Genomic DNA, 22,859 nt, shown 5'->3' with positions numbered 1-22,859 from the left:
TGTCATTTTCAAAATTGACGGCAGTACCAATTTAGTCTACTACAAAAATGCTAGCAAAATCATGATAAAACCACCCGGGAAGGTACGAGTTCTGACTTCGATTAGGAGAAACCAATCAGAAATGTTTCCCGAACGAAGATCCCATTCATCGTATGAATGTTTCAAATCAATCCAACACTTCTGCGGATAATCTTCCCGCAGTGGTCTTCGCCGGTGTCGACAGGTAGCGAACCAATCCACCGGTAGGCAAAAAAATAACCCATCCTCTCGTCAGCTTCTTCTTGAGGCCACTTCTCGTACGCTCGTTCGGATGGCTGCGAAGACAAAAGGATTTATCCGGATTGTGAACTTGTATCGTTTAATGAAACCGCAACCGCTCGATTACGGGATATATCCATTAGGGTGCCAGGCAAAATGGTCATCCCGAATTTCAAAAAAAAAAAACCCTATACAAAATGTTCACCTGCTCGAAAAAACACCCTGTGCAAAATTTCAGCTCAATCGGACTTAAAATGGGATGGCGCAAAGCGATTGAAGTTTGGCTTTTTTGAAAACCGAAAAATCACCCAAGAGGGGGGGGAACGTGAAACTTCGGTTTTCGAAAAAAATTATCGTTTTGAAATTGATCACTAGTCTCTCGAAATAGCTTGTATAATGATATACACTATACTGCCCATAACCGCATACCAGTCCTACCTGCATTTTTGTCGTTCTTCTAGAAAAGTTATGGTAAATGTCTATCTCATTATATTATGTCGAAAATATGGGAATGAACCACGCTCAACAGCTGAAATAACTTAAGGATGAAAAATACCTACTAGCATCAAATACATTATGTTTCATTAGGGTGGTTCATTTATTCGGCATAGGGTGGTTCATAATATTGTGAAAAATGAGTATAAAATAAAAAAAGCTCTTCGGTTCGTTTGATTGGTGTGACGTCTTCGACAAAGTTTTAGATAATAATTCTGTCTTTTCAAAAAAATTACACTCTAAAAATTATTCATTCAGAAGTTAGAAGAAAGATTAAAAATTAATTATTCAAAAGGGCTCATTTTTCATAAACTTGATTTTTTTAATAAAACCTACGAAAGATTACCAAAACAATGAAACCAGTCCGATCATATAGAAATTAAGAAATATAAGTTATCATTTTTTGAAAAAAAATTTTTTTTGAAAAAAAAAATATTTTTAATTATTTATTTTAAAAGGCATATTTTTTTGGAAGGACAAAATATTATCTACAACTTTGCCGAAGACACTATGCCGTTTCGATTGTAGACATATTTTTAGTTTCCAATAGAACACTCTATGAGGAATCAAGAATATTTCTACAGTCAAAACGGTTTATTTGATTGGCATAGTGTATCTGGCAAAGTTGTAAATAATAACTTCGTTCCTCCAAAAAAATGTACTCTGTGAAAAAAAATAAATTTAAAATTTATAACTTTTTTTCCCGATTTCTCCATGGCCGGTTTCGTTGTTCAGGTAAACTTTTGAGGTTTTTATAAAAAAAACAGTTATTTTAAATGGGCTGTTTTCGATAATTAATTTATAACTTTCTTTTATTTTTTAAATTAGTAATTTGTTTTTAGAGTGCATATTTTTTTGAAAAACAAAACTATTATCTACAACTTTGCCGAAGATGTCACACTGCTCAAACGAACCGTGTTGGCTCTAAAAAATTTTGTGATCATCAATACCTATCCGAAATAGCATTTTCCAATAGCTTTTCAAAACTGAGTTGGTTTCAATAAATTAAACCAATAGCACAAAATGGCATCTTTTGCCTATAAAAACGTCTATGCAAAGTTTCAGCCAATGGGCACGTTCACGTTCTGATGATGTAAACTTGACAGAAAATGTATGGTCGAACTGTCAAAACGACGCAAACCCAGAAACAACGAGTCAATTGTGTTGCGTATCTGATTAAGATCCCTAAACTCTCATTATCACTGAATAACATCGATACAGTCTTATGTCCGATTATATAAGCCAGAGCACTGTGTGTTCATTCAAGTGTTGGCAAAGGACATTATTGTGGTAAATAAAACGAATAAATTGTCTGGTACAACATTCGAAAGACGAGTTCAAGTGTCTTAGAGAGTAGATTTTTCAAACAAAGTAATATAACATATTCCATAAGTTTCCACCGTTTCATTTAAAAGTTTAAGACACTTGGAATCGAAAACATTTTTCAAAAATTAAAATTCCATGTACCTCCCGTGTGTGATTTTGCAAATGACATGAAAGCATTCAACATTTTCCACGAGACACAATCTTAATTCTGGTTTAGATAAATTTTTTTTTGCACAGAGTAGTTTAATATATTTTGTAAATTTGTTCTGTAGTTTTTTGCCATTTTACTTATAATTCTTCCAATTCAACATTGCTACCCTAACAACAATGATATAACAAATATTATATTTTCAGGAATATTTCTATTGGTATTCAGTGAAAAGTGATTTTTTTCATTTTATACTTATTTTTACACAATATTATGAACCACCCTAATGAAACATAATGTATTCCTAGCATCGAATAGTGTATATCATTAAACAAGCTATTTCGAGAGACTAGTGATCAATTTCAAAAGATAAATTCTAAACATTTTGAACTCCGCCTTCCGCAATTGAAAAAACGACTAAGTCCCAGAGAGAAAATTTTTGCAAAAAAAAAAAAATCAGATGACACCAATTTTCGACGTTTCATGCGTTTTTAAGTCATTTGGCATCAAAAAAAAAATGTCGAAAACCGAAATTTCACGTACCCCCCCCCCCCCTTGGGTGATTTTTCGGTTTTCAAAAAAGCCAAACTTCAATCGCTTTGCGCCACCCCATTTTAAGTCCGATTGAGCTGAAATTTTGCACAGGGTGTTTTTTCGAGGGAACATTTTGTATAGGGTTTTTTTTTTTTAATTTTCTGGTCACTTTTTTCCATACGATGATTGGCGCCCTAATATCCATATCCAAGTGAAGTACGGCGTCCGTATCGGGCCTGCAAAAGAGCCCACAAGGATGGTCCATTATTAATGGACGAGATAAGTGCCTGGTGTGGTTTGTTTGAGACTCAGTGGCGAAGGCTCCGGTTTATGTGCCTCTGTGAAAGCATTTCCTCCGAGTTATGACAGATGCTGCACTTTAGGCGATATGTATGCTTTAAATCAGTGCAAGCCGGAGGCAAATACATCATTGGCAATGCATCAGTTGCAATCGTAGGTGTTTCTGTTCTCGCGTGCTTCAATAGGAATTAATCGTCTATGACCATCAGGCGCGTAGTTGGAACTTTTTTCGGAGGGACAAGTTTCTATGACTTGAATCTGCACCTGCACCAGAATATTGCGCATTTTACCTCTGAATAGAGTTTTTTAAGTCCTCTAAATGGCAACGTTCACGTTGTGTTCTGTTTACCGGTATGAATATGTATCAATGTTTTTTCTTATTTCTTTTTCTACTTCCAGAGTGTCATCGCACAGGTGCCGCAGACAATTGATTTTGTCGAGCCGGAAGCTGACCACCGGATGCGTCATCATCGCTTTTTCCGCCAGCAATTGCACGAGCTCGAGGTGAAACAGACAGCAATGAAGCGACAACTGAATGACATTTTCAACCACCGGATGGCCGATCGGCTGCGCAGTTTGGAAATCGAACAGCGCAGGTTAGCGAATGCGAACTTCAACATCAGCCGGCAGGTGGCTAGTCTGGATAAACTGCACGGTTCCATGCTCGAGCTGCTGGAGGACGTCGAGGGAATTCAAAACAAGTTCGAAAAAACACTGCCCGATATCAAGCGGGAGATATCGAAAATGGAGTTCAACGCAGCGCAGATTTCGTCCGAACAGGGCTTACTGAGAGAGGAGGGCCACAACATCGCGAAAAGTATCCAGGCGATGGCCGTTAGTGTGAGCACCTTACAGGACGAACGGGAAAATGTTCGCAAACTGGAGGAGCAAATCCAGGTGATGAAACGGGACTTGGATAAAATAAAGTCGGCAGCTCTTCTCCACCGAGAAATGGCCCACAATCGGCTAGAAAAGGTGAGTTCAGCAGTTCTGTACTATCTACCATATAGAATCTGTTCCGAATACTCTGAATCGATTTAATGCAGCTTATGTTATCAATATCTAAAAGGAAATAGATAGCTTAATTTTCGAGCTGGTTCTAGTTTGAGGTTGAAGTCGGTAATCGAATCACATAACAGAGCCTCAAATTTCAACGATCGGCAACCAGTTGTTGTCAGAATTGCCAGGTATCATTCATTAATTGATATATAATTTAAAATCACAAGCAAATATCGTTTCTTATCTCGCTATATAATACGATAATACTGTTACATTTCGTCACAAAAAGCAACGATGAAAACGACGAGGCAAACAACATTGAATACTGTTTTGCTTCTAACTGCGAATGAATATAATGAACGATAACTGGACCAATACTGTTCTCCCTGAATGACATACTTTTTGCGTTTCTGACTTTCCTGACAGAAGATGCCAACTGTTTTGTAGGTTCGCAATCGATTGAAACATTCAATCAATTACAATAAACATTAAATAAAAAATAATCCTGGAATCAATCTAGATCGACCTCAGCTCTATCTCTCGCTCTGTTTCTGCCTGATTTAATCTCTCTTCTAACGTATTTAATTGTAGACATCGTTTCCAACGATACCATTCCCAGATGGTTCCATGCTAACGTTTGCATATTTTCTCTAGCGAATAGTTGTCAGCATTGCTGTTCACAAATAATAATCGATAAAGTGAATAGTGTGGTTGTGTGCTCGACTGTCCAACCGGCGACGGGTTCCACACGAATGATGATTGCATGACAACCGCCCGGTGCAAACGGAAAGACGGATAGTTTCCCACAATATTTTTTCTTACGCCCCCTTTCCTATGGGAAACTATCCACCGTTGTCCCTCGCGATAGGAGAGAAGTCAACGAGCGTGAAATTTAAACTGTGTTTGAATCGTGCAAAAAATCGCCCATGGCGATGGAACCAACCCGGAGAGGCGCCGTGAAACTTAAAACCATTTTAAATGGTTTGGTGAACTATTTTTGGTCATATGGTAGGAGTTTGATAACCGATGAAATAAAAGTGAGGCGTTATTTATTGAAATCCTACCTCACATGGACAGAAAACCAGATACGAATGTAAATATTACAACTAGATGCAAATTTGTAATCGTAAATAATCGTGTAAGACTTTTTTTTTGTTTTTTTCAAATTTTTCTTGAAGGATTACATGGAACTTGCATGAGAGCTGAATGAATATTAGGTTTGAACATGTCTCTACGAGAGAGTAAAACAAATGATTTCGTGTGTTCATCTTCGTTTATTGATTTATTAATGTTGAAAATAGGCTGTTGTGCTTCCACAACATTACCAAACAATGTATTTTTTTTAATCTAAATTTGAGTATATGTTTTTTATTGTCATTTTTGATTCGCGTGAAACTAGGCACAGATGTTCTTCTGGTTTAAAGATATCATTTTATGCTATTGTGCTATTTCGTACTATCATTTGTCCCAGGAAAAAAAAAACATAGGATAAAGATCAATCAGTGAAAAAAACACAAAACAATAATTATAAATTAAATATCTGAAAAAAAACACAATTTAAGGTTTGCATTAAAAAAATGGACTTTGGAAATAGAAAAACAAATAAGACAGCTTTGATAAATTTACCATGGAACGTTAGTAGTCAACCGGAACGTTCGCCATGGCGAACGAAAATATGCGTGTAGGCATTTTTTTGAGTTCTTTCTGCTTAGTTCTATCTCCCAAATGGTCTCGAGGTACGATACTCGCCTAATAAGCCAGTCGTCGTAGGTTCGAGTCTACATCGATATTCGGAGCGGCTGAATCTCCTCAAACGAGCGCTTCGAGTAGGGAACCGATGCCAGAGCCGACCAGAACATCGCGTCTTCGCCCTCATTGTATCTCTTGATGAACGACGCATCTCCTGGCAGGCCCTTGGTAGTATAAATTTTCCTATTAACGGCCAGTCCGGAGTGAAAGAAGAGCGGCTTTGACACCCCCTTCTCGTTGATTGACAGTCGCAGCAGCACCTTCTTGGGTAACTTGGTGTGTGAAATGGACTTCACCTCGGAGCTCAGCATCATTTGAACGCGCACACTTCTGAACGCTGCAGCCTCACTGTTTTCGCCATCGCGGTTAGAGTTTGACTGATGGATTTTTATTTTGCTAACCATGAGTTACTATGATTGATACTGCATGGGTAAATAGCTTCGTCAGTGCGGTAAACCCATGAAAAATTGACAATTTTTGTTCATAAAAATATTGTTATATTTCTGTTATAAATAGTTATATTGATGAAAGAGCGAAATCTTGCACGCTGTTTGAGTTGTCAGTAACAAACCGCCGTGATTTTCTATAAATTCACCATTTTGTTTTATTTTTAAAAGTTTTTTTCTCATTGCTGAACGTATTCACTGCTAAGTCATTTTTTTTTTTCAGAATAACATTCCAAGATGTTCGTGTATGAAACGTTTTTTTTACGATTTTTCTTGCCAAACTTAGAAATGGAAGCTTCTATTTATGAGTATCTTTGGAACCAGGATGATGTTCAGAGGCCGGAAAACGACCACAGACGACATTTTGAATTGCATAATGGCGACTTCCGTTCTCTGGAAAACATTTTAAAATGGTGAAATACCGTCCATTATAATTTTTGACGTAGAACTACGTTTCTTAGGAAGTTTGGCTAAATAAGGACGTAAAACGGAAATCTAAAAACGGAAAAAGATAAAAATATCTCTAATTTCAAATACTAATAAGTGAGTTATTTTTCTAATGATTTTCTTCGTTCTTGCGGCAGTCGATTGTAGAATCATCTATGTATCTGCCCAAATGCAGAAGATTGTAATAAAAATAGTCTAGTTTTGTTGAAACACAGAATTCGACCTCTGCACGCTGTTTCCAAAACTGCAAAAACGTGATCGAAATTATTTAACCCAAAAAAATTGATTTTAGAGCCACAGTGTCTTCAGTAAAGTTGTTCCATTAATTATTCTCATTATTTGTTTATTTGTTTATTTTACTTCAATTTATCTGACAAAAGTCTTAATAAATAACAAGAATCAGGGTCAAGTCTACAACATGTTTGCTTGCTTCAACTTATGCACAAGCTTGCGGGATGATTCGCCAAACTCAAAAAAATCTTCAACACTCAGAAAGGTTCTGATTGCAGCGGTGACTGGTTTGTAGAATCCAAATGATGTGCGATGAAAGGAGGTTTGAAGCAGGCCAGTAGATCGTAAGGCACGTTGAGAAGCACGGAAGTTTAGTTGGTACGGGAGCGACGGTGAATCAATTTCTCCATTCATAATTTTCGCAACGAAAGCAGCTTGCTGTATTTTTCGGCGACGTTGTGTCAAGGCCAAGTAGTCTACAGTGATCAGTATACGGTGGGAGGTTATCCGGATCACGCCAGGGTAGATCCCGTAGCGCGAATTGTACGATATAAAAAATCACTTTAGTCGTCAAAGTTGTAGCACATTTTATAAGAAACAATTTTGTCAAAGACATTATACTTATATCTGCTAATTTAAACGAACCATTGTGAAGTTCCCTTTAGAATACCCCTTAAAATAATTTTTTGATATAACGTTTCATTGTGATTTTCTAAAATTTTTCAATGTTCAACAATGTTGTTCACTATAATAAAATACACGAGTTTACTGAAGAAAGTTCATTTTTATCTTTTATACTTATACAGAAAGATTTTTATTAAAATAATGTACTTATTTACTAACAGATATATACACAGGATGCCTTATGTTTTACTTATACTTAAATATAGAAATGGTTTAGTATATATAAAAATGATTTTTAGTGGTAATTTGTAAAAAACTCCACAAAAGTCCATTTAAATAGGCAGTTAGAAGTATCCCAGACAAACAGACGTGCCTCTTCGAAGTAAAATCCTGAAAAATCTTCGTCCTTATTCAAAGCGTTGCACTCATGCGCCACCATGTGAGCTTATCGCCTACTAACTTATTCTCGTAAATCGGTTGTTGTTTTTGCTAATGGGTGTGCACGCTTGCTTAAATCAACACAAGTGGCATTACTGATGGTTTTTGTCTTTGATAATAATGATAACACTAGCGGCATTATTGCCCACTAAGCAAAATTTCAAAATAATCGTTATTTTTCTGGTCGATGAAATCGTCATCGAGTGGCACATCTGTTTGTCTGTGGAAGTATGGTGTTTTTGACAAAGTTGTTTCTTATAAAATATGCTACATCCTTGCCAATCGAAGTGAAACTTTGAACAAATTATCAATCAATCCATCGTTCGGATGATAAAAGTAGTTTACGTAAGTAACACTAGCACCACCTGCTGCCGTGTTCGCGCTGCTTTCTATATTTTGACAACAGCACTAGCGTACGTGCATGTGTCAAATTTGGAACTACGAAAAATGTATGAAATATTATGACAGCACCTCAGTCGGCGAGGTCGCGCGACTGTTATTTGAATGAAAATTCGAAATGATTGAGTTTTTTGTGGTGGTTGAGCTTGGAACCAGTGTTACGTCTGTCAGTCTGTGGTATGATCAAAAGAATGCCTTATTGCATAGTGATGCAATCAGTATCCCGAAAAAAAATACGATGTATTTTGCGTTGAGAACAGTAAATGGACAATGTTTTTCATTGTAACCTTGAGAAACATGGTATTTTTGCTGTGAACTTGCAAACATTTTTTGTCATAACCACGTTTTAACAACATTTATTGTTGTTGAATCTACCACCGACAATAGTTTTACCATGGAAAACATTGTCAGTGACTTCTGAATGTATGGAAAACATGCCTGAAAAAATGCTGTTAAGATACATAAAAACCCCCCTTTTTTCATGGTAAAAATGGCAAAAACAATGTTTTTTATTGTTCTGCACAATAATATTTAATGTAAAATTGATGTATTTACAATGAAAAACATAGTTAAATTATAGTATAACTGAGTACAATCACAGCAACTCTCATGGTGTTTTTGATGTTATTTTTTTTTTCGGGATCATATCCGGCATTAAATTGAACAAAAAATTGTCTTTGTGAAGACAAATTAAGTACTCAAACGAAGAGGTAATATTTACTCGTTCATTCATTGCGCTTGATTCAAATTTTTAGAACTCTTTCATAAAGACAGTTGTAAATTCGACTTCATCTCCATGTCTCAGCACTATCCTAATTTGCTTTTCCTTCAGCAAAATGCAACACCATGTCAAGCAAAATGGTCACGCCTTGTTGAAACGCATATTTCGATCATTCTCATTGGTCGTTTAATGTTCGCTTTTCCTAACACGGTCAACAGAATGATATACCTAGTCAAGCGGAAATGTACTATTTAGGTTATATAAGGGCCTGTTTCTGCCCAAACCAATCATTTTACTAGTGGTTGGCCACTAGGACGGTCCTAACTAATAGCTGTATTTTGGCAACACACAAATGTTTTTGGGATGCTGGCAAACATAATCTGCCGGCCGTATCTAGTTTCTAGTGTGAATAAAGCCTTCCACTTTGTTATCAGAGTGCCTCATTGAAATTTGATAATTTTATTTGTATCCAATGATAACAAGATTTTGAAATATTTCGCCTATTAAACAGATGTTTCGATGTGTTCGACATACGAAAATTCACCAAAACTTCCGCTGTATATCCACATCACATTCGATTTTAAATTGAACTACAAACTGGCCTTTTTAGAACAACCAAACAAATAAAATGAAGATTTAATATTTTCGTTCAGCGCTATAATTAAAATGCATGCACTTTGTTCCATTTCTGTGCCTTTTCAACTGCTCTTTTGCACGAAAGCTTAAAATATTTAATACAAGTGACAAAAAACCTTATGTGGTTCTACGTTAATCTTGCGGTTGTGGGTTTGCATACAACCCTTATGTTATTATTTAATTTTTATTTTTTTGGAGAATGGGAATATACATATTTCCGATACTCAGAGGCCGACACGAAAATTGACGCGGTTTTGAAATAAAAGGTTTCGATTTTCGGTTCATGTGGAACAACGTGGAATGATCAAGACTCATGCAAGGTCTAAAATCAACAAAAGGCGCCGCTTTTAAATCCAAAATGACAACCTTCGGTTTATCGGGGGCCTAGTGTGATTGGTAACGTCTCCGCCAACCACGCTCGACGCCTGGGTTCGAATCCCACCGCCGACATAGGTGTCGATGGTTGTGAGGTGGCGTGATCCACTCACAACCAACCCAACTGGTCTAGATTCAATCCTAGCCGACACCGGGAGATTTTCTGAGGCGAAAAATCTCTGGGATCACGCCTTTCATCGCATGAGGAAGTAAAGCCGTTGGCGCCGGTCCGTTAATAAACGGGTCGTGAGTTAGGGTCCTGGGTGTGGAGTCGCCTCCCTGGGCGTCGGTGATTGGCCACAACAGTGGCGGAACTAGACCGACGGAAAATAAGCGAGAATAAAAAAAAACCTTCGGTTTACCACCCAATATGGGTATTTCCAAAATCTATCTTCACGGTCGAAAGGTCGAAAGTCATCTCCAGATGTTTTTTTTTGCGATTATTAGACGGCCATTTTAAGTTCCTATAAAATAAACTAAATTTGTCAAGTATCATCTACAACAACTTTTTTCGGGATTGGACTGCTGCCCAGAAGCGCAAAATAACTCAAATTTTAATCCAAGATGGCGACTTCCGATTTTGGAAAACTGCCTAAAATGGCTGAATATTACCCAATATGGATATTTCTGAACCGTAAAGATGCCCACAGATCGAAATTCGACAGCAGAGACCATTTCGAAGTCCAAGATGGTGACTTTGGTTATAGGAAAACAAGCTAAACTGGACTGAAATTCCAGGACCAGGATAATGTTCCAAAGGTCGATTAGTAACCCAAGATGCCATATCAAAATCCAATGAATGAGTAACAAAATATAACAAACGATTCTGAATGTGAATTTATCTTAAGCTACACCGGGTACACTAAACTAGTTAAAAAAAAGTTAAAAATGATTCAACGACGCTCGATAGTATTTTGAGTGCATACCAAAAATTACACCAACTAATATTAATGAACTCATTGACACGCAATAAAGTGAATGTTGCAATTAAAAAAAAATCACATTCGAAACTTACTGAAATCACTGCGTCGGCATTTTAATATATTTTTTTCACTGACCACGATCAACCTCCACCATAACCAGCAACAGAACGAGCATATAATATGGTATTTTTCCCGCCTTGTTATGTTGCAGTCTCAATCTAGCCGAGCGAACACCGGTACGAAGTCAGTTTGCGAGTTCATACCTAATTTGCTGCGGTGTGATACTGGGAAATACGCATTTCCTGCGTGACTCGCCTTAGAAACTTTGCCGTCGTCGATTCGAATGAGAAGACGAGCATGAAGCTAAATCTGCTGTGATGGCACTTTTTGGATTATTAGTTTTGGTTTTCGCTCATGACGTTGAGCCAAACGTTATTCCAGACCAAAACAAACAGACACGTTCGTAGCCAATTTAATTTTTCTTAGTATCTACTAGAGGAAAACCGAGGCTTTTCATTTCACTTAGGAAGTTTCGGTGAGGTACACCCACAGAACTGCGGCAATTATTAGTGGAACGAAAGTGGAGTGCGACGAGCTTCTGCAAGACTTTCCGCAAAGTTGAAGCAGCTGAATGGAACTTGCTCTTGGTTTTGGAAAACGAATGTGAACTTACTAATTATGTTGCTCTACTTTTCGGTTGCCAAGCTCAAATCTCTTAGTTATGTTGCGTATCCAAGCAAGATAGAATACCGCATGGAGGTAAAGCACCTATTCATCGTACCAGACGAACTGTGTTAGACTTGGTTTCTAAGAAAATATTTTCCAAGAAAACGGATCCAAGCTGAGATTTTAAAGAGCCTGCCAACATTAAGCAAATATTGATAGAAATTGAAATGCTAAAGTGGCACACATTGTGATTCAGTTTGGATTCCGTTGCTCTGCAGCTGGAAGTTTTTCAGTTATACACTATTATGATACGAACAGTGTTGCAATCATACTTCAATGCTAGAACAATGTTGATGATAACCGTATTATTTTTTAGAAAGGTGTCATCATTCTTTTTATTTAAAATAGTCACTGTGGAGTAGATCATGCTCCTCACGAAATGTAACTCCGAACAGAACAGAAAAAAAAACATTGAAATATTTTGAATCAACTTGACAATGCAGCCTAGGGCACTTAAAGAGAACAGTGTGTGCGTGTGTCTACATACAAAGAACATGAATTCACAGCCAACATTCTTTGAACGCTCCGACACAGAATCTCGGCAGACGATCTGCTTTGTAGCGAGCGATGAAAAGTTCTAGGCAATGACTGCGCTTATCTTAAAATAAGAATACGGTGAATTTTTGGCAAGACTGCCCTTTTTGTATAATTGATTATTTCTGCTAGCATTGCTCTTCAAATATATGCTAGCTCGATGATTGTTAAATCAAATGAAAGTTCAATGATATAATTGTTCATGAATAATTTTATTTCATTATGGGAAAATCCATGGGTTGGATACTTATAGCAACGCAGCAATGACAACTCGTGCTAAAACGTGAACGTCGATAATCAATTATGACATTACTTTCAACTCACTTACCTAATAACAGACTGAGGTGTCGTTAAAACGGTCAACCTCGCAGAGCAGCGCACATATTTTCCGGAAATATTTACGGCCTCGTGTCCTGCAGCATGCCCTCGTTCGAACTAGGCATGTAGGATAAACTCGCGGACGGACATCATTTTTCATTTCTTCCAGCGGCGAAGCTACCAATCAACGGGGATAAAATCGTGCTAGATTGACCTGCAGAAAGCAATCCTTCCTCCAGCTGGCAGCAGTCACACTAGACTGGTCTGAAAAGCCGACTGTGTATGTATTGAATAGATTTTTTCTTGTAGGTTTTAAAAGAAACTTGAAATGGCACCAATTTTCATTCTTTTCCTTCGAACCTTTCGCTAGCAAGGTGAAGGGTGAATCAACCTATCTCTTAATAATGCTATCCTTTCTAACAAATGGCGACGGCACCAGTGCGGTCACCCCATCATTCTACATGGTTCTGTTATCGGTTTACCACGCAGAAGTGGAAGCACATTCGCAATATGAAATGATGTCGGCTACAAAACCATAAATGGCCCTAGTCATGTATCATGGGGACAGAGAAAAAATATGCGCAGTTTTGCTAGCCGACGCCGACCGGTGGTTCAAGGGGGTAGAGCAACTGTCCCAATGCACCATCTCCCACTCCCCTGTTGGGTACATGCAGCAGAAAAAAGTGCTCTTTTAGGTTCTCGATATTCACATGTCTCTATAGAGCAAAGTACGGAGAACCGGCCCCAATGCAGTGATACTTTTAGTTGGTATGGGATTTTGTATGCTGCACCCAAGCAAAAATGGATCGTTTTAAGCTGAGTAATTAAGCAGCACATCTTCGTTGGTATTTGGCGTTGGCTTCACTCGTCGAATTTATTCGGTCATTTTTCACTCCATATACTGAGTTATGATATTACAAAAATCTGATGCAACGTTCATACCCCAAAACGACCTATAATTATCTCGATTGTCGTATCTCACAGCGCACATGTTAATTTATAACATCCGGAACGTAAGCCCGTTTACAAGTTGTACAACAGCTCATCAACGGTATTGTTTCAATTCAACCAAGGTTTTTTAATTATCATCAATTAATTGTGGGAAAATCGAATGATGAACCATCAGTGTATGTCAATCACTTTCACATAATTTTGCACTTATATCACGAAGCATACAAGGCAGTAAACAAGCAACAGCGATGAATCAATCGAACCAATTAAATGAAACTTTTGGTTGAAATGGCAGTAGTACCTGTAACAGATGAATTCGTGACTGGGTTTTTGATGGTGATGATGTGTCATAATTGTAATCTTTAGTTTTTTTTTCAGTAATTAAAAACACATTATCCAAGGCGTGGGATGATGAGTGTTGCATATCAATTTGGATAGTTGCGCTATTAGAGAGTTTTCAGGATAAAATATATAAAATATGTGCTGAATGGCAAAACATTTCGATATTTTGTCTCTCAAATCGACATTGGATTGCGTGTTTTAAGTACAAATGCAATGTATGTATTTTTTCGTATAATTTTATGGTGCTTTATGTTGATAAAACACATACCTCCTATCGGTATGGTGTTTTTGAAGGAACCTTCGTTCGGAAACACATGTTGCTTGATACTCAAACCACTGAGCTTGAACCATGATGGCCGGTTTTGCACTACCGTTCTTACGAATTATTTTTAGCTTGGTGCTTATATATGCTCGATATTATTTCCCTTTGTGAAATATACTAAAACCATGCCAAAACCGTTTCCGTTGAATCACCGTTTTGAGTTAAGTTTTTGTCCGATTCAAGATCTGTATTTTTTAAAAGTAAGGGTGGGTAAGAAAATGCTAATATGTGGACAATTCTTAGAATTTTGATATTTGGCTTCGAAACAAAATGGTGTCGAAAAAACATCGAAAATTTCCGATTTCTTAAAAATTCGAAATGGCGCCACTGTTGCCCCTTACGGTTAATGTGTTCAAACTCGGGGAAGTTAGTTTTTGCGTCAAAGTACATAAAAAATCGTACATAAAAGCCAAGGCAAAAAAAATGTTGCACTGTGTAATTAATTGCGTAATTAATTAAGATTGGACCCAAGATACTTCCTTGAGGTATACCAGCTCGAACAGGTAATCCCAGATTTTTCATTCAAGTAGTTAATCTGAAAAGAGTGGTCGAACAAGTAACTTTGTTTCATTTTTGTGATGTAAAGAGGAAAAAGGAAATTGGACATTTTAGCTATTAAACCTTCATGCCAAACACTATCGAATGCCTTTTCTATATCGTCTAGAAGAGCAGCTCCAGCGGAATAGCCTTCAGATTTATTAGATCGAATCATATTAGTTACTCTAAGTAACTAATGAGTAGTCGAATGCCTTTGGCGATTACAGTGATGGAAACGAAACGAATATGATGCAATCGTCGTTTATTCTCCCCATGTCCACTTCATGAAGTGTACAGACCGCGACTAAACTTGAATCCTCTCAACCCATAATGAAATGATGATATGGTGCATATGTTTCTGGGACAACAAACAAACACAACACATTACTAGACTACATCAGGTCTGAGAAGCGATTCGCTCGTTGCGTTTGTCTCTCCAAATGCCGGTCGTTAGGGGAAGGAAGGATAGCAACAGCATGCCCTGCTCAGCGTATCCGTCCAGCTCTAGCCACCTTTTAAAATACTGGGTTCGCCGCAGAGCTGCGTGAGCTCAAGGTTCATCCTTCGCCTCCATATTCCGTTCTTATGCACGCCGCTAAAGATTGTTCTTAGTACCTGTCTTTCGGGAGCTCCGAGCACTCGCAGATCCTCCTCGAGCATTGTCCACGTTTCATTCTCGTAGAGAACAACCGGTCTCATAAGCGTTTTGTACAGGTTACACTTAGTTCGGGGGCTTAGTCTGTTCGACCGCAATTGTTTGTGGAGCTCATAGTAGGCACGATTTCCGCTGATTATACGCCTCCGGATCTCATGACTGGTATCATTGTCCTCAGTTACCAGTGAGCCAAAATAGACAAACTCGTCGACTACCTCGAACTCATCGCCGTCGATAGCTCTTTTCGGTCGATAGTGCGCGGTTTCCAAGTCGATGAATAGTACACGGTTTTCAAGTCGATGAATAGGTGATGCGTGAGGAATTCAAGAGTAATAAAAACGAAACGTGAAAAATACGAACCATGATAAAATCGACACGTCTCTGTAACTCGGTCTGTGTGAATGCTATCGTTCTTGTGTCTTCTACAAAGTTGTGTGTTTGGATGTGAAATGTATATACTGAATATTATTGTGTCATAAATGCTACATATTTGAGATATTTGAAAAAAAAATTTAGGGACTAGTGTAATAAAAAACTTTATATCTCCAAAACAAAAGGAGTTTTAAGAAATGTGCCTTCGGCAAAGTTTTTTTGACGTAGAATACGTCTTACGGCAACTTATACAGGGACCCAATTTCAATACAAGGATCGAATTTCAAAACCGAAAACATCGAGAGCGTCACGAAGATTGTCCAATTTCAAACGTTTCAAACTCAGTCAGTTTTCAACCGATTTCTATCAGTTTTGCCGCAAGCGATTGGAAAATCATTTAAGCATCCGTCCAAATGCAAAAAACTGTAATCTGATTGTTTGAACCATTGTTATACTGAAAATTCTTGAACATTGTCGAAACGCAAACATCGACTTTTTATTGGTCGTTTGCTGCCTCTTTCCCTGAAAAGGACGACAGAATGGAGTACCTAGTTGGCCAGGAATGCACTCTTTGGGCTATATAAGAGATTATTTCTCCTCAAGCAAATCAGTTTACTAGCAGCAGCGATGGCAGTAGGCGAAGGCAGCGTGGATCAGCAGCGGGCAACAGCGGGGGTGGTAGTGGTTAGCTGCAGTTCCTACCTCTTTCAGTTCGGTTTCCCTTCGATCTGAGTTGGATCCCACCAGCGGTAATCGAATTCAGATATCGTTGGGTGAATACAACTCGAAACTGAAAGAGACTCGCACCGCCAGGTGGTTTGAGAAGCCACCATCATCCAGCGTATGGATATGGGTCATTTCATGTGAAGGTAAATGCAACGACCCTCTCCGATTCACTTCAAAATGAATAAAATGACTTGTTTCAGGTCGAAATTAAAAACTTCAGAGTTTTGGGTCAATCGGACAACCCCCCTCCAATTTCGAGGCCCTCCATTTTTGTATTTTTTGATAAAAAATCATTTTTCATGTTTTGGAAAACAGCATATATCAGAGGCCGTAAGAGCTACAGACAATATTAGACACTTTTTTTAAAGGTTATTAAATTTACAATCGAATGGCATCATCAGATTTTGCAAAGAGTGTTGCCAATATTGATATTTTTACGTTTAAAAACTAAAACTTCGTTTATCTCAAATCACCCCCATTTTTTTTTTAAATCGGATGTCACCAATGTGTTCAGCGGAAAATTTTACGTAAGAATCATCTATCCACAAAATGCAATATGCGCCATTGCGGAGATATTCAACTTTTAAGATATCAAGTTCGTTAAATTCACACAACAAAGGTGACCTAATGTTGAAACGCACTCGAAACAAAAGCACTATTTCACATCTCAAATGTGGGTTTCTCATGGCCTTTTTGATGGTTTATTCCTGTGTTTTCATAACGTGGTTTCTGTCAAAACATACGCAGGTTGATTTGAGTTTTCACGACAGTGAAAACAATGGTGTTTTCAGTAGGTTGGAGTTTAAAAAGTAAGTGTACAGCTGCAAATCACAATCGATCGCACTTAACATCACGAGAATGGATATTGTTCAAACTTTGATATGGTGTTCACCGTTTGCAAACTATATGCGGAAGCCGTGAAAAACAGTTTGGCCAGTCCGCTGAACACATTGGTGACATCAGATTTGAAAAAAAATTGGGGGTGTTTTGAAATATACGAAGTTTTAGTTTTTAAACGTGGAAATATCAATATTGGCAACACTCTTTACAAAATCTGATGATGCCATTCGATTGTAAATTTAATAACCTTTAAAAAGAGTGTCTAATATCGCCTATAGCTCTTACGGTCTCTGAGATATAATGTTTTTCCAAAACATGGAAAATGATTTTTTTGTCAAAAAATACAAAAATAGAGGGCCTCGAAATCGGAGGGGGGTTGTCCGATTGACCCAAAACTCTGGATTTTTCAGTTTCGACCTAAAACAAGTCATTTTATTAATTTTGAAGCGAATCGGAGAGGGTCGTTGCATTTGCCTGATCACTTGACATGGAATGACCCATATATAAGGTGTGTGCACATAACGTGTGTGAATATCTATAGCGTGTGTCGCTAGCTATATAAGATGTGTGGCTAGCGTGCGTGGCTTGCTTCATAACGTGCGTGGCTTGCTGTATGACGAGTGTGGCTTGCTATGTAGCGTGCGTGGCTTGCTATTAGCGTGCGTGGCTTGCTATATGGCGTGTGTGGCTAGCGTGCGTGGCTTGTTATATAGCGTGTGTGGCTAGTGTGCGTGGCATGTTATATAGCGTGTGTGGCTAACGTGAGTGGCTTGCTATATAGCGTGTGTGGCTTGCTATATAGCATGTGTGGCTAACGTGCGTGGCTGTGATTGTATTCCCAAACCTATTCCAAGAAATACAATGACATAAGACAGGCTGTCGTATTCTACGTTAACTCTGCGGTCGTGTCTTATAAACAACCTTTTGAACTTTTTTTTTTAACATTAACTACAACTTTTAATTAGACACATTTCTCAAATGTTCAAGACTGAAAAAATAGATTTTGCAGTACAACTAGCGGCAAAGTTCCAAACTAAAACTTGTGATGATTTTCTGAGACTTTTTATAAACCTTTATTTAAAATCTTCTGAAAATAGTATGTCAATAAAACCAGTATTACACTAAAGAAATGAAAGTTCTGAACGGGAAGCTTCAAAATTTGCAACGATTACCACAATAGATGGAGCTTTAGCTTTCTTCACTACGGCATTATGTTCAGAATGAAGAGCTACAAATTGCGGATTAACTATGGAAGAAAGAATATCATACCTATTACTGGAAATTTCTGGATCATTCGGAAGTGAAACGTCACATTTTCTTGTAGCTGCTTAAAGCGAGCTTTTTTGTTACGTCCATGTGTTTTGGAAACATTCACTTCACTTTCACCCAAATTTCAACAGATACATTAAGCACTTGTTAAACGTTAAGCACTGATTTAATACTTTGCGATTTAGCAGGTACTCTTTAAAAAACACCTGCTGAAAGCGGAAAATTTCCAGTATCTCTCGGTAGTCTAAGACTAAGCCTCGAGCAAGACATTTCGAGTCGTACTGGTGTTTCAATGATTTTCGTATTCCTAACCTTTGTGAATTTCACCTTTCACCAACCTTAAAATCAAGCCGCTCCTCCCTAAAGTGCAGTACTAGAGGTAAACTAATCTGTATGTGTTGGCTAGGCATGCCGATTACCATTGCCTTGAAATCTATCAACGAAAATCGGTTTACTGTTCGAAATTATCGTCCGAGATGTAAAATGACTTTCCATGTAATCGAACAAACCATCGAATTTGTGATTAATTCAATTTCTCACTATCGCTTTCTCTCTGTTTGTCTCGATTTCCAGTTTGAGGCCGAATCACGAACGGATTACAACGTCTCATCCAAGCTGACGGAGCTGCAGCACACTACTAAACTGGTGCAACAGTTGGAAAATGTCGAAACCGAGTACGAGACCATTATCAATAAGCTACCCCGTGATTGCAGCCAAATCGAGCAAATGAAAACTCTGGGGGAAACGGGCCAAAGTGGCGAAGGGAACCTTTACTTAATTGCCCCGACTGGGCAGCATCATCCCCTGATGACGCAGTGCTTCAACGAGTGGACGACCATCCAGCGACGCCAGGACGGCTCGGTGGACTTCAATCGTTCCTGGGAAGACTACGCGAATGGATTCGGATCGCCGGCCGGGGAGTTCTGGATCGGTAATCAAGCACTGCATCATCTTACTAACGACAACTGCTCGATGTTACGGATTGTGATGCAGGATATCTATGACAATACCTGGTTTGCCGATTACGACGCATTCAGAATCGGCTCCAGAGAGGATGGGTTCCGGCTGGAACTGGCTGGTTACGACGGAAACGCTTCGGATGCTTTCGAGTACCAGAACCACATGCAATTTTCTGCTATTGACGTCGATCGGGATATCTCTAACACCCATTGTGCGGGCAATTACGAAGGGGGCTGGTGGTTTTCCCACTGTCAGCATGCCAATCTGAACGGGCGGTACAATCTGGGCCTGACTTGGTTCGATGCTTCCCGGAACGAGTGGATAGCGGTCAAGTCTAGCCATATGATGATTGCTCGAAGGCCCGAGTGCAGTCTGCTGGGCAGCGGGGAGGGGGATATTCGCGGGCTGGAAAGCCCGGTTATTGCGGAACCATTTTCTTCCGCACCAACTATGACCATCTCGAAATACGAGACCACCCTACTAACCACATTATCGTCCGGGTCCAGAACCGGAACCGATGTCTAGAAACTTGAGGAGAGACGAAATGTAAAATAGCCATAGGGTGTGCTCTGATTCCCTTCTTTGGTTTGTAAATTACTTACAGTGTAGGAAGAACCAGTGAAAATAATTCTATGTTGCAACTGGTGTATGTGTAAGTGTACGTAAATGCTTGTACAGGAGTAGAAACAACATCATATCAGTAGAATGTGCATCCCAGCCCATGTGAAGTTACTCGACCGCAGGTCAACATCCATTCCACTAAACTAACCGGACCCAGTTGACTCCAGTGTCATAGCAACGTTTTATAACGACCCCCACGCAATTAAACATGTGAAAAGGACAAACATTTTCCAATTTTCCAACTACCCTGACATCACTTCACCTATATAGAAAGGTTAGAGATAATTACGTTGTGAATACCATAAACCACTTTTGAAAAAGAGTCAATTCCGTAGATCTCACGCGAGGGGGAATTTGCAGCAACATTATTTAGTCAGTCAAGTTTTCGTGCAAGCCACTTAGACCGTTTAATCTAACAACAAACTTTCCTGTTTTCCGTGTTCCCCGTGTTCCCCATGAGTGCGCTCGGGAAATCTTGGTGTATGAAATTACCATCAGCGAAAAAGGTTATTAGTCTTCCCTGAGGGAGAGTAATGCCAGCCTTCCATCAAACCTCCTACACAACTAGAAGAATCCCTCTTGTCGCGCTGTTATCGCTTGATGCTGGCTTTCACCTGCACTGAAAGCAACAGAGAGCTCGCACTTCAACGAAAGGAAAAATTTATTCGGGTTGATTACCTTTTTATAGCTGTTTTATCCTTGTTTTCCGTCGTCGGTTTTACGAAGGAAGCGGAAAATTTTCGCGCGCCCCACTGAGACTAAGACTAGTCTGATGGATTTCGCACCGGATGGACTTACAATAGGTAGGTTATGCCTTAGTTCGCATGTATTCGAGTTCCGACGGCATTCGGTAGGCGTCTGCTAACAGCTAATTTAATCTCAGCAACACTTGCCGTAGAGCTCTCTCAATGTTTGTATGATTTCCCACTTTAAGCATAAATCGGCACAGAATCAATTGAATATTATTTTAAAATTATTTATTCATAGAACCATTAGCGCGTTTTGTGCATGGAGTAACGGATTTAATGGTCTATATCTTAAGTGGACATTTGCTTGAGAATAACTGATTAATATATCTAATTTTCATATTTTTTTTCTCCAGAACACTTTAAAAACGAGGTATTTACCAAAACAAAAACAGTTCATAATTCGTTACTCTATGAACCTAACATTTTAAGGTTTGATTATTTTCAGAATGTATTTAATAATATATTGCCATACAGTAACAGCAACACAAAAAGGGTACGGTTTACTAAATTGTAATGTTACTCAAAAAGGTTAAAAAAGTCATTTATTTCATTCAAATTATTTTAAATAACCCGGTCTGACTGCGACCTGATAAGGTGGATCTATATAATAATTTCATAAACCGGTGCAAAATATCTCTACATACATGCAGACGAATCAATTATTTTCCCTTTATAAAGATCTGTCAAAGTCTTGTTCATTATAGGTTAACTGCTATCAATTTTTGATACCTTCACAGAATATAAAAAAACCCCTACTCATACCAAAGACTTTTTGCATTGAGCTAAAAACTGGATATTTGAGTCTCCTCCAAATGAAAATCCTGTTCTCGAACTATCGTTCGTTAACTGATGATTGAGCGTCGAGCAAGTTCGATGTAACTTCCGTTACATTTTTTCAAACAAGGTTTTTAAACCGTGAACAATTGAAAAAGAATAATAAAACACACATAAGCGGCGTTGAAAAAAATCGAACTAAAGAACTGATGATGTCAAATCACCACTAAATACATAGGAACGATTCCCAAACCCTTACATATCTAAGAAAAAGCAAACAACGTTCAATCCCCAAACCGTAGACAATGTGTACATATTACCGATCAAGGGGAAATCAAGAATTAAAGTTGACTTTTCGATTGTAGGATTATTACATAATCGATCAAATCATATCTTAAGTTTAGTCGTAGCTTTATAGGTTCCGAATAGCGTAGGCAAACATTCATCTTCGAGATGAAATCACTGGAAGAGATTATGATTTTATGCAAGAGCGATACTAACAATAAGATACAGTTGGCTTGAAGAAAGTAGTTTTTAAGAAGAATTTTTTAGATAGGCAGCCATTCCAGCGGGAAATGTTCAAACAAAGTCATGATTTTGTAAAAAGTTTAAATATTTGCAGCGGTAGTAAGCTTACGTAGCGCCTGTAACAGAACTGCAAGTCAACCGCAAGATTATAACGGATAATATTCAAGCAAATGAAGAGAGATATTTAAACTACATAATAAGACAAGTGAAACACTGCTATGAGTTTTATTGGATGATCAACCTGTAACAATAAACTATATTTGAATTTTGTAACAAACTGGTGAAGTTTTGAATCGAAACAAAAGAAAGCTACCTCTAACAACAGATCACATGATTCAACGGTAAGCGCAGTTTACACGTGACAAAAGTAACACGTAAGTATACTAAAATTCTACTGTTTCTGGAATCGCATTTCATGCAGCTTTGCATTAATTGTTTGTTTTGAAAGAGAGTCCTTTTCAATAAGAAAGGCGTTTTTCTACGATTGTCTGAAAATGGTCTGGAAATAATCGTACATGGAAGCGTTTTTTTCTTGTTTTCTATTTTCTATTCTTAAATTCTTACATTTTCTGAGCTTAAGAAGATT

At 38.2% G+C, this 22,859-nt stretch overlaps 1 protein-coding gene across 1 annotated transcript in view; it reads left to right on the top strand.

Moving 5' to 3' along the window:
* Positions 1-22,550, top strand: part of LOC129721431 (protein scabrous) — a 92,709-nt gene extending 70,159 nt beyond the window's left edge. Inside the window, exons 3-4 of the mRNA XM_055673986.1 lie at positions 3,461-4,036; positions 19,215-22,550. Of these exons, the coding sequence (XP_055529961.1) occupies positions 3,461-4,036; positions 19,215-20,126 (1,488 nt within the window). The 3' untranslated portion in view covers positions 20,127-22,550. The remainder of the gene's footprint in view (positions 1-3,460; positions 4,037-19,214) is intronic.
* The last annotated feature ends 309 nt before the right edge of the window (positions 22,551-22,859 follow it).

The sequence above is a fragment of the Wyeomyia smithii genome, chromosome 2 (genome assembly GCF_029784165.1).
Source record: "Wyeomyia smithii strain HCP4-BCI-WySm-NY-G18 chromosome 2, ASM2978416v1, whole genome shotgun sequence".
NCBI lineage: Eukaryota > Metazoa > Arthropoda > Insecta > Diptera > Culicidae > Wyeomyia > Wyeomyia smithii.
Note: the sequence above shows the minus strand (reverse complement) of the source record. Positions and strands in the feature narration are given on the sequence as shown.